General features: G+C 43.3%; 1 protein-coding gene across 2 annotated transcripts in view; it reads left to right on the forward strand.

Moving 5' to 3' along the window:
* Positions 1–13258, forward strand: part of STK26 (serine/threonine kinase 26) — a gene marked incomplete at its 3' end in the record, with an annotated part of 44260 nt that overhangs the window by 11733 nt on the left and 19269 nt on the right. For both annotated transcript variants that reach the window (XM_083422661.1, XM_083422662.1), the window contains exon 3: positions 11171–11401. In XM_083422661.1, coding sequence (XP_083278787.1) covers positions 11171–11401 — 231 coding nt within the window. The remainder of the gene's footprint in view (positions 1–11170; positions 11402–13258) is intronic.

A 13258-nucleotide genomic window follows, 5' to 3' on the forward strand; every position in this document is an offset into this window, starting at 1 on the left:
ACTCTTGTTATCAAATGAGCCTTACCAACTCAGGGAATGACCAGCGATGCTCCTGCAGGTGATCTCAGTGATCGATCTGGGATGTAAGGGTTCAGGTAATTCTTGAGGCACTCTACAACTAAGTTGTTCAGGCTTTGTAAATTCATACAAGAACCATGACCGCAGCTCAGTAGTAAATGGGCAGCTAGTGCTCCTGTTTTAACAATGTCTTCATGTGTTCTCAACTAGGAGCTCCTTTCAGCAGTCTGAGTGCCACATTCTGCACCAGCTGGAGTTTCTGACCCAGACCCAAGGGCAGCCCCACATAGTGCACATTACAGTAGTCTTGCCTTGAGGTTTCCAACACTTGGTGAACTGCAGTGGTCAGGCTTTCCCTGTTCAGGAACAGCTGTAGTTCCAGATGAACGAGATGAAGCTCATAAAAGGCACTCCTGTCCACAGAGGACACTTGGACTTCTAGCTGCAAATGTGTTTTCAGGAGTACTCCAAGCAATGCACTTGTTCCTTCAGAGCCAGTGCAGCCCCATCCTGAACAGGTAACTTCCTGAACAGGTAAACATGGCAACCACCATGAGGGGATACTGAGATTCCAACCTTATTGATGCCATTCTGGATGCGTTTGAAGGAGTACAGGAATACTTGTTCAATTGAAGAGGGAGTTGTGTTGGGACTTTGCATCCCCAGAAAATGTAGCAGCTTCACAGCCCTTGGTTCACATTACATTCATCCCTTGGAAGTCAAACGGAATCCGTTCCGGAAGTCTGTTTGACTTCCAAAAGGTTTAGAAACCAAAGTGCAGCTTCCGATTGGCTGCAGAAAGCTCCTGCAGCCAATCGGAAGCCCCATCAGACGTTTGGCTTCCAAAAATAGTTTGCAAACCGGAACACTCAGGGTTTGTGGCATTTGGGAGCCAAAACATTCGAGAACTAAGCTGTTCGAAAACAAAGGTACAGCTACTTTTCCTGGATGAAACATTAGAACTTGCCTTCAGCCTTTAGCGATATCTGTCAGATTGAAATCATGTTTGTTGGCATATCTATGCAAAGGCTGTGCTTGGAAACTGGCCAACACTCCAGTTGTGTTGCATGTGATGGGATGGAATTCACAGCTTGCTCTCAGTCTGTGACGGTTCTTCAGGTTTAACTGGAGTTTATAGCTCAAAAATGTGCACACAGAACTCCTGTTTTGGCCGATAGGAATTTGGAGGCTAATATTGATACTGAAGAACAGGTCAGCAGAATACTATTTTTAAAGCTGTTTTCAGAGGGCACTCCAATTGTCACAATAGAAATATTTAAAGAGTATAGTCAAAAAATGAAGGCAGACTTACTCCTTTAGTAAAAGCAGCAAATATTAAGTATATGAAGTGTAACAAATGCGCACTAGTTACAGGTAGGTAGCTGTGTTGGTCTGCCGCAGTCGAATTATTGTCAGTTAGAGAAAGTGGTGCAATAATACAAAACCTTCAGAATGAAATTAGCCATTCTTTCTTGCTCATAACTCCAGAAGTTTGTGGAGTCTGAGGGAAACTTGTTTACAAAAGACACCCTCCCAAAAAACCCACCCTTTTGAAGATGATATGCTCTAGATAAGATGTAAATAAAGATCACCACTTCTGATGGGTTTATGTGGAATACTTAATCTGTAGAAAGACTAATTATAGTTCTAAAGATAACAAAAATAACTTGGAACATTTTAACTAGTTTGGAAAGAAATAGAACTAAGAAAAGGATTTCTAGCATACAATCAGACACTAGTGAGAGGGCTAATGCTGTAATCCTGAGAATACCTAGTTGGGTTTAAATCCCTTTAAAATTATTGGGACACTTTTCAACACAGATGTAGTCAGGGTTGCAGTATTGGCTCCAAAGACAATAGAGAGCAGAGTAGAGAGCCCTTGAAAACTGTTAATTGGGGAAGAAATCAATATTCATTTAAACTTGCAGACTATGTGCTTTGTTGTAATGAAGGGTAATGATTTGTTGTACGTTTTATAAAAGTAAAGTGCTTCATGTTAATAATTATGTGCTTCTTGATATTCCTGCTCTGTTGTCATCTTGATCAAGCTTTGAACTGCTTTGTCAGGAGAAAAGGCACTGTTTTCCCTCTTGAGTTTTAGGTTATTTAGCATTATAGCAGGGAGGATCAAACAGTGTTGACTGAAGTGGGTGTTCACAAAGATATAGACTGGTAGAAACATTGTTCTTAATTTGCAGCCTCAGACAACCCACTCTGGAAGGCAGCTCGGTGTTCCAGTATGACCTGGAGCAGCTAGTCATGTTAACTTTTGATTGATGCTTCTGTGATGTTGAGACCTGCTAACTTGTTAGACTTGAGAACACAAATTAATTTTGCATAGACTGCTCAGTGTCAGACAGATATTGCTAACAACCTTCCTGTTTTGAGGGCTGATGTAAGAGTTTATGTACATGCCAAACTTCTGCTTTTCACAGAAAACGACAGCTGTAGTTTTAAGTGCAAAACACTTTTCAGGACTATTCAGTTACTCCTTGTAGAATTGCAAGCAAAGGCAAAATACATTATTTTTTAAACCAGTGGCTCCCAGTTGGTGGTCTGCAGACCTCAAGGGGTCAGCGTAACCCATCTAGGGGGTCTGTGGCACCATTCACATAACAAAAACTACTATAGATATCAAAATTTTCAAAAACAGGCAGTTCTTGGCTTTGCTTTTGAAAAATGGGGTCCTCAGTAGTTAGATAATTGGGAACCACTGCCTTAAACTATTAGGGTTTAGTACCTCACAGATGGTTGATTCCTACTATGGCATGTAGAGTCAGTAAAAGAGCATATACCTCCAGTCTTTTAGCATTTTAAATCTACTTTCTATATGAGTAGGTGCCAGGATTAAAGGTAACTAATGGCCTTCTGAAGCATAGAAGGGACTCTTCCCCTTTTGCACTACTCACTAGCAGTGGCGTAGCGTGGGGGGTGCAGGGGGGGCCGGCCGCACCGGGCTCAACATCTCGGGGCGCGCGCTCGCACTCGCAGCTCTCTGCCCCTACCTGGCTCACTCACTCTCTCTCACTGCAGTGCTGGCTGTGCAAATCCGATCCGAGCCGCCGGGTCGCCGCCCACTGTGGAGGGAGGGGGGTGCCAGGCATGCGATGTGGTGCGGAGAGAGAGAGAGGGACTATCTGGGGGAAGGACAGTGCAGCGGGGGGGGGGGGGGCGCAAATTACTTGCCTTGCCCCGGGTTAGGGGGCGCAAATTACTTGCCTTGCCCCGGGTGCTGACAACCCACGCAACGCCACTGCTCACTAGAGTAGTGCCACTTGCAGCGCTGAGTTTGGCATTATTTTCTGTTAGGCGTTGGACCCATGTCTCACGGGTAGTCCAGCTTTTCTAGCAGTGTTGGATCATTGTCTAGTTGCTTCACAATATTCACAAATGTATATTGCTACCAGAGTAACCCTTGGTTGTTCATAGCCATAAGATACCAGCCTAGATAAGTGTATTGCATTGCATTTGGGAAATGCTAAGGCTTTGCTGGTTTACAGAACAGGTGGATACATTATTCAGTGCACTAATGCTTGGTAAATATCTTCATGTAGATTTAGATTTCATCATCTTGAAAAGTATTCCTGACCCAAACTAATGAAGGAAGTAAAACAATGAAATATAACATACAAAGATTAAAGAGATTTCCTTGTTGCAAGTCATACTGCTTCATGTTTCATCTCTCCACCTGTGTGGTAATAGTTCCTCGTCTACTCTTTCTTTGAGGCTACCTACTGTAGTTTGTATTCCATATTTTGCACGACTGAATTCATGACTCCAATGCAGGTATTACTGTAAGAAAAAAACCTATTAAACAAAAGGATTCTTCTACTGGGCAAGCTAAGATTTCTCAGCACATTAAGGTAGAATATGGGAGTGTTACAAGCAAACAACAGAATATCAACTCATGACAGGGGTGTGAAATCTCAAACAAGAATCACCAGGTTATTGGGCAGTGTCACATCTCAAGAACATTCCAGTGAAGATACTGACATGACAGATATCCTTAAACTCTCTGTAAATATTTGTTTTGCTAAGGCTTCCCTGAACATGGTGGATGTGATTCTTTCACTAGCTTACAGATAACTGCTGTGTTTTTTATTGTAATGGAGAGAACTATAGACCAGTTATGGGTAACCTCAATCCTGGGGGCCAAATGTGGCCCTCCAGGTCCTGGGGTGCCTCCCAAGATACACCTCCTCTCACCAGCCCAGTTCCACACACTCCATGGGTGCTGTTGCCCGTATGGAATGTATTTTTAAACTGTGACCTTGAGGTAGTGGTTGAATGGGGGGGGGGGTGTTAGAAACCTCTGGCATGGCTGCAATGTCACCTACCATAAAAAGGTAAGAGTCACATCTGTTGTAATTCTGCTTCTGACCCTGCTCACCACTGGCATCCCTGGAAAGTTGTCCACACAGGAATGTGGTCCTTGGGCTGAAAAAGGTCGTAGAGTTAGGGAACCCAGGGGTCTTCTAGTCCAATCGCCTGCAACACAGGAACCTCAATTAAAGTATCCATGACAGATGGCCAGCCAGCTTCTGCTTAAAAACCTCCAATGAAGAAGAGTCCACAACATAGAGATAATCCTCCAATTTTTATTTTGCTGTCTGTCAAAAGTATCATACAGTGGTACCTTGGATTACATACGCTTCAGGTTACATATGCTTCAGGTTACACACTCCACTAAGCCAGAAATAGTGCTTCAGGTTAAGAACTTTGCTTCAGGATAAGAACAGAAATCGGGCTCCGACATCAGGAGGCCCCATTAGCGAAAGTGGTGCTTCAGGTTAAGAACAGTTTCAGGTTAAGAACCGACCTCTGGAACGAATTAAGTACTTAATCCGAGGTACCACTGTAATCCCATACTTTGGGGGGTGAGGTAGAAAAGAGAATATGGGTTGTGCTTCCTTGTTGCTTTCAAACTTCCCTTAGTGTTTGTTAATAGGAAGACTTTCCTTTATAGGCTAGGCACATTATCCACAGTTAAATTTATTCTAAATTTTGTAGTATTATTTTAATATCTCTACATGCTGATGGGCATAAAGTAGCTTTCAAGTAGCTAGGATTTGCTTCAAGTTGAGGGTTCAACTGACATCATAAAATGTATGAATTGTTTTTTTGAAAGTCTTAATATGGTTCTAAAGGCATATTGATGATTACTTATAGCGTTTACCATCTTGCACTTGAAAGGCTTCAAAGTGCTTCACAGACCTGCTTGCAAGCTGTAAGATCAAGTTAGGTCAGTATCCTCCCCACATTACAGAAGGGGAATGGAGCTTGAGAGTTTATGGCTTCTTGAAGGCAGTTCTAGTGGGTTCATGTGTTCTCTGGAGATCTATGTTTATAGGCAATTTTCCATCTCTAGTTTTCTATCCTACTTAAATAACATTCCTGAAATGAATATTTTAATCTTCCCTAGGGAGCTGCCTTTCAGGCCTCTCTGCGACCCCAAAATAAATAACATAGAATAGCTTGTACTGTAAGTACAAAGTTAAGAATAACTGTCCTGCTACAATTATGGTTCTTAAGAGATCCTTAGAATGTCATGATGGATCAAAATGCAAATTGAAAGGCAAAATTGGGCTGTGGAGTTATGAACTTCTTGTTTTGACTTTTAATTGTGCAAACTCACCTCTACCCTTAGGAGAATCTTCTTTAACTTAGTTGCTTTAGTTGATGACTTTCATCTGTGTAATTTTTTTAAATATGCTCAGTTGAAAAAAGGGTCTCATATATTGGCAAGCTCTGAGATCCAGCCCCATCAAGCTTAAAAAATCACAATCTGGTATCATCCAGTGGACACTGATGAACCAGGAGAAGTTTAGAATCCCCAAAACATTGTCCATTTTGGGAAGTGTTCTCTTTGTGGATGAGTGTATGGGGAACAGTATTCTTGCTGGAGGCTGAAGGGAATGACAAATTGGAGGGGTGCTTTTCCAATGAGAAGCACCGTGGCTTCTTCTCACCAAGAATATTTTGATACATGGTTCTTGCTAGGCTTAAGGATTGACACAGAATGATGAACCCGTGAATGTTAATCCTGCAAGTTACGAAGATGCTTGTTCGCTTTCACTCTTGGCTGCTGGGGATCATTGGCTTGAGTTCACACAGTTGAAAATGCCACGGGGAGCTGGAATAATTGAGGGCACTTTCCCTGCTATTTTGTCTCAAACAATGGGAGCACAAAAAGAATGGTCCTGCTAAACGCGGGAATGGGGAAGTGCAGACAGGTCTCCTGCTAACATTGCTTCTGGCCATGTACAAACTTCCATGGAGGCAGCATGCCGCTGAATGCCAGTTGCTGAGAACTGCAGGAGAGAAGAGTAATGTTGTGGTCAAGTTACGTTTGTAGGCTTCCCATGGGCCTGTGGTTGGCCGCTGTGAGAACAAGGTGGTGGGCTGGACGGATCCTTGTTCTGGTCCAGTAGGGTTCTGCTTATGTTCTTACGGAGGATTTTCAAAGTGACAGTATAGATAGTGACTCTTCAGTACAAGTGCTGCTAATTTAGACAGTGAGTGCAGGATTATTTATTGTTTTCAGAATTCTGTCACTTCTTATTGTTTTGTTCAGAGTTCCTTGCCACTGAAAAAAGTATTTTTTTGTCATGGAACATGTGACATCAACTATCATGATGTTTTAGGGTTGCCATATTTTGAAGAGCAAAAAAAGAGGACACATTTGCCAACTTCTGCTTTTAACTACAGAGCTCTTACAGCTATAGAAGCTGTGATAGATATATCGTTAGCAGCAATGTTCTTAACTTTCAATGTAATAATAATAATAATAATAATAATAATAATAATACATATTTCTCTCTCACTTGCCACATACACCTTTGTGAACATAAGTGTGCACAGAACAATTTATTAAACTGTTTAACATGTATATTCCATTTATGAAAAACAGTGAGAAATGGGAGCGTGATGCATGAGGCTTTAAAAATTGTATTTATCTTTTGTAAAAAATCTTGGATTAGTGTAAACAAAAAACAAACAAAAAAACCAGGACATTTTGCCAAATTTTAAAAATCTGCCTGGACAGAAATTTTAATCCTGAAAAAGAGGACCTGTCCAGGAAAAAGCTCATGTTGCAACCAGACCTGAAAAAGAGGACAACCCTATGATGTTTGCACTATTAAGTCATACTCAGATGAGGCCTATTGAAATCAAGGTACTTAGGTCTATTGCATTCAGGGGGTCTTCTCCTAGATTGGTTGGCTTCCCTTTTATCCCTCATAGTGTATTGAATAGCAAAGAGCATCACTGACACATAATGTTATGTTTTTGCTGGTTTATGTAATGGTTAAGGAAACAAGTCCTTGCTAAATGCTGGATTACTGAATTTGGTTATGTTTGCCTTTTTTATTTCAACTCAGATGATGTTTGCATACAGCTGCTAACAGTCTTTAAACAGATTTCTAAAGTGGGAGATTCTAAAAGTATATCTAGTTTTGGAAAAACCTACATTATTTCTAAACATCTAGGAAACTGACACATGTTTCCTTGTAAACTTGAAAAGAAAAATCCCTGCTGGTTTCTTTATCTTTGAGAGGTGATTTTTTACAAGCATCCTGATTCTCCTCTTGCAGCAGTACCCCTGCCTTTTTCTGGTAGCATCCAGTCCTTGGGGTGGGGTACAGCTGGGGATGAAGAGTTAGAAGTGGAAAATTCCATGAGGCTTTAGAACAGTTTTAGAGCTGAAGGAAATAGTCTATGCAATTATCAGCTGGTTTCTAAAGAGGAACAATTAGGCAAGCTGGGAATGTTGCACAACTGCTGCGGCTTGTACTAAAAAAAAGTACAAATTGGAACATGCTCCAGGTTCAGGCCTTGTTTGTAGTGCATAAGTTCCCTGGGCCTTTGCAATTCTGTATTTGCAAAGGGCTGAGTAAAGTTCCTGGGAAAGATAACTCCTGGGTTGCAAAGTGTTACTGCCTAGCATCTATTAGCATAGCCAGTGTGATGGGATAGTGCTTAGGGCAGGGGTCAGCAAACTTTTTCAGCAGGGGGCCGGTCCACGGTCCCTCAGAACTTGTGGGGGGCCGGACTATATTTTTTGGGGGGGAGGAGAGATGCAAGAGCACCACGAATCCCAGTAGCTGCTTACCTGTGTCTTGCGAGAGGGGCTGCTTAAAATGGCAGCCACTCGAGCGCTGCTGCTGCTGGCACCAATAAAGCCCAGCCCCCTTCCTCCTCTAGGCAGGGCGAGGAGAAGCCAGGAGGAGGGAGAGAGGAGGCGCCGCCGCTACTTCTGTGGGAGGGAGAGGGAGGGAGAGAGAAAGAATGCATGTGCGCTGGTGATCCACGCGGTGATTCTCAAACCATCCACAGGCTGGATCCAAAGGCAATTGGGCCTAATCCGACCCGTGAACCTTAGTTTGCCTACCCATGGCTTAGAATGTTAACCTGAGGCTAGGAGGACCAGGGTTCAAATCTCCATTCTCTGAAGGAAGGGCCAGTTAGAAATGTAACACGATGTAGCCTTCAACTGAGCTTTTTTAAGGGGAGGAAGCATTTTCAACCATTTGCATTATTTTTCCTTCATAGCATTTCCTATCCTCGCTCCTCCAGTAGGAAGAATCTATAGTCTAACGACAAAGCATTTGAACTGCATGGCTCAAGGACTCTAGTTCAACCCTGACATTTAAGATTAATAATACTAAAGGCTGCAATTATATTTTTAAGAGATTAAATACCAGTTTATTTAGAAGTAGTTTAGCAAGGGTTGGACATACTGCCATTAACAAATGACCTACAATCATACCTCGGGTTAAATTTGCTTCAAGTTGAGCGCGTTCGAGTTGCGCTCTGCGGCAACCCGGAAGTAACGGAGCGCGTTACTTCCTGGTTTTGCCGCATGCGCAGACGCTCAAAATGACGTCGCACGCATGCACAGAAGCGGCGAAAAGCAACGTGCGCATGCACACCGTCACTAGATGCGTTCCGGAGCCCTGTTTGCATCTAGAGGTACCACTGTATCAGGTCCTTGTTGTTACCATCAATACTCTTATTAGAAACCAAAAATAAATTCATAGCCAGCTGTGGGTTGATTGGTTATTTTGTGAATTTCATTGAAGATAGCACTAATCTATTTTAACATTAATCTTAATAAAATCTTATTTTTTATTTAAACTAGAAAAACATGAGTTACCTAGCTAAATCTTACTTTTACATATACAGTGGTGCCTCTCAAGACTAAATTCGTTCCGCAAGTTTTTTCGTAGAGCGAGTTTTTTCGTCTTGCAAAGCACCACGGCGGGGAGGGGTGGGGAGAAGCAGGGCAGCTGCCACAGCCGGTCCTTGGACTCACCCGCGCCTTGTGGACACCGCACGACGCGGCTGCTGGAGGGCGGCGGGGCTCAGGAACACGACTCCGGCTGCAACGCTGGCTGCTGGCGGCAACGGCTCCTGAGGGGGGTGGGCAGCGGTGCGAGGCAGCCGGAAGCTCGGCCGGAAGGTGGGAGGGAGCCGGAGGAGCCGTCAGCAGGAAGGTGGGAGGGAGCCAGAGGAGCGGGCAAGCGAGCGTGCGACCGTCGCCATGACAGGAGAGGCAGGGCTGTTTCGTCTAGCGAAGCAAGCCCTTAGAAAAATCTGTCTTGCGAAGCACCTCAGAAAACGAAAAACCCTTTCGTCTAGCGGGTTTTTCGTCTTCCGAGGCATTCGTCTTCCGGGGTACCACTGTATATCTTTTTCAATTTCTTCAAGGAGTTTAATGTGGCATTCATGGTTCTTAGCATACACACACTCCCCATTTTATCCTCATGACAACCGCATGAGGCAAGTTAGGCTGAAAGCAGAAATTGGCCAAGTCACTCAGAGTTGGGACTGGGACCCTGGTCTTGTAGGTACCAATCCCATTCTCTAATCACTACACCATGCTGGCTCTCTTTTTGTTGGTTTTGCTGGAAATTACATAAATTGCTTTGACTGGGTTTTGGTTTTTTGAACCTCACAAAGACATGATGGGTGATTTTTCCATCTTACGTATGCATGTACTTTGTGGTTATCTATTGTTCACAGACAGAATTTTAATAAATCCCTCCTTTTGTAGACAATGATCACATGCCCCCAGTTAATGGTAGATTATTGCTGATGTGACAATCTGAAGCTTTTCTTTTCATTATTATAACTTTCCTGAGTTGTTGCTAAGGTTCGTCACAGTCCTTTCTAAAATACACAAATCTTTTGCTGATTTTCCTTCAGCAGGGTAGTGTCACAGCTGCAATTGGTGACTGTAATTAAAAAGACTATCTTTGAGGGATTCGGAAATCTGTGTGACTAATATCAGATAATGAAATTAGCAGTTCATGTTAATAAATGGGATTAGTAATTTACGCAGATTCTTACAAGACAGTTTTCTTGCTGTTGTGGTCAGAGAGAACTTTCCATCACTTTTCATTATCATTTCATTCTCCATCCCTTCAAGCTGTGTGAAATGTTACACAAAGATTAGGAGATCACACACACACTCGGCTTAGTTTAAATAATTTGGGATTTATTTGGTGCTGAATGTCAGGGTGGACTTGTCAGTATTATGGCTGGGCAATGTTGAGTTTTCAACATCACGGTGTATTGCAGCCAAACATGGCGGTAAAAAACTGCATTGGCCCCAGCCAACAAGGTGCTGGGTGAAACTGCCGTAGCTCTCATCATTGGGAGCTGAGGCGCTTTCCCCTTCACGCCTTGTGGGCTGTGGCCGATACAGCTGGCCCAGCCTGCTGCTCAGCTGGGGGAGCCCCGAGTCCTCCACCACTTGCACTCAACCGGCAGAGGGCTTGGGGCTCCTTGGCCAGGCTTTGCTGGGGGCAGGGAGCCAGCTATGAGTCCCCCACCCCACCCCCGCTCCACTCACACACGGCTGGCAGGAAACCCGGGGCTCCTTGGCCAGGCACTGGAGGCAGAGGGGCTCAAGAGCTGTGACAGTTTCACCAGCAATATACCACTGAGTGAAGCTGTCATTGCAGTCTCCCCCCCCCCCCCATACTGGTCCTGGGTGATATATTGATAATATCGCCCAGTGCTAGTCAGTATATCCCCCTTCTTTACTATAATTCCCTTGATATGAATTAAAATCCTCAGTCTTGGAGAGAGAAAAGGCAGAAACCTCACTTACTATTTTCTTTTTGTGCCCTCCTCCCACTCCCTTCAGAATCATAGAGCTGACCCTGAGGAACTCTTCACAAAACTGGAACGTATTGGAAAAGGCTCATTTGGAGAAGTCTTCAAAGGAATTGATAATCGGACACAACAAGTGGTTGCTATAAAAATCATAGACCTGGAGGAGGCAGAAGATGAAATAGAAGACATCCAGCAAGAGATAACTGTGCTAAGCCAGTGTGACAGCCCTTACGTAACAAAGTACTATGGCTCCTATCTAAAGGTAATTCTTATTGTTGCTCCATGTCTACTGGAAAAATGCAATTCTTTTCTTTGAAAACAGCAAGATTAATGTTGTGAGATGCAGACCCATGGAATGCTATCAGATTTTTTTTAAAAAAACTAGGTACCACATTTTGTGGGTGAAGGATAGAGTTTGAGTTTGGTCTGTTCGTATTGTGGTTCTGGAGTTTGCATTCCAAGGTCTTGGTGTGGTCAAAAATTGTAAAGACATTTCAACTCACACCTTCCAGTTGTTTGTCTGGCCAGTTGTCTTCTTTAGTTGTGCTTTTATTGATTTTAAAATACATTTAAAGCTTGGATTAAAAACCCAAAACAAACCAGCAATACTCTCTATTGATGGACTTTGAAACCAAATCATTTCACTCCCCTTGTTGGCATCTATCTGTCTCTGGAGACAATGGAGGAATGCACCTTCGGGGATAAAGTCAAAGAGTTGGAGATTTACAGCAGTTTTATTGCAGGTGGGGCAGAGGAAGAAGTCTGGTTTTGCTGCTACAGGTTACCATCTCTTTTCTTCTCTCTGTGCTCCTCCCAGTGGCACTCCTCTGTACCCTCAGTAATCCACAAGTTTTCAAAAATTCCCATTGTTTGCCGAGGTGTTGCTCTCCATGAAGATGCTGTGCATGGAGCAACAGATATGGGAAGGGATAGAGCGGACTGTGAGAAGATGAAGAGTTTCCCAAAGGGGTGATGTGGAATTAGAGAATATTAAGACAAAGAAGTCGGGTGGAAAGCTACCTGTCTGGTGTCTTTCTTTTTTAAAAAAAGTTTTTAATGCTTTGTTCTCTCCTATCAAATCCATTCCCTCTTCCCCTCAGTTATTTTCATACATACTTGTTTGAGCCTGAGATGTTTATCTTTCTGCGTAACACAGTTACCACTCTCTCAACCCCTTTCAACACATACACAGATTTCTCTCTCTCTCTCTCTCTCTCTCTCTCTCTCTCTTCACACACACACACACACACACACACACACCACTTCTCCTTATACAGCAGAAGCAAGCATCCTAAATCATTTTACAGTGGTGCCCCGCAAGACGGAAAACCCGCTAGACGAAAGGGTTTTCCGTTTTCAGGGGTGCTTCGCAGGACGAATTTCTCTATGGGCTTGCTTCGCAAGACGAAAATGTCTTGCGATTCTTGAGGGTTTTTTCCGCTCCCCACCCCCTTTTTCTAAGGCGCTAAGCTGCTAATAGCCTTTTAGCAGCTAATCCGCTAATCCCTTAAGCCTCTAATAGCCGCTAAACCGCTAATTGCGCTAATAGCGCTAATCCGCTAATAGGGTTGCTTTGCAAGACGAAAAAACCGCTAGACGAAGAGACTCGTGGAACGGATTAATTTCGTCTTGCGAGGCACCACTGTATTTCTTTTATGTAAGGAAGCAAACTGTATTTTAATTCTTTACCCTATTGCTGTGTGACTTCAGGAGTCTGCTCCTTTTTATTTCATTTGTTCTCTAAAATAGCTACATCTCACTTTAAAGAAGATTGCTAAGAAAGATAAAGCTGAGGTAAAAGAATATTAAAATAAATTGGTATACATTAAGCTAGAAAGACACAGCACCACTGCTAGAACAGCACATTCAGAATCACACTCAGTAGTAATCCAGTAGGCCCTCCCTAAAGGTTTTACAGAAGAACCGCATTCTCCCCGCTTGGCAGAAAGCTGGGACTTTTCTGTGGAGATGTCTGGTGTTTGTTCTAGTGCCTAAGCTAGAAGAGAAGAAGCCATTTCATCCTCAAGGGAGAATTGGATCATTAGCATGCCAGCAAAAATGTCCTCATTAACACACTGTGGGAAGAGGGTAATCTGGTCTGCCTTCCCTGGTCCTGCCC

Source organism: Podarcis tiliguerta (genome assembly GCF_965153285.1).
Source record: "Podarcis tiliguerta genome assembly, chromosome: Z".
NCBI lineage: Eukaryota > Metazoa > Chordata > Lepidosauria > Squamata > Lacertidae > Podarcis > Podarcis tiliguerta.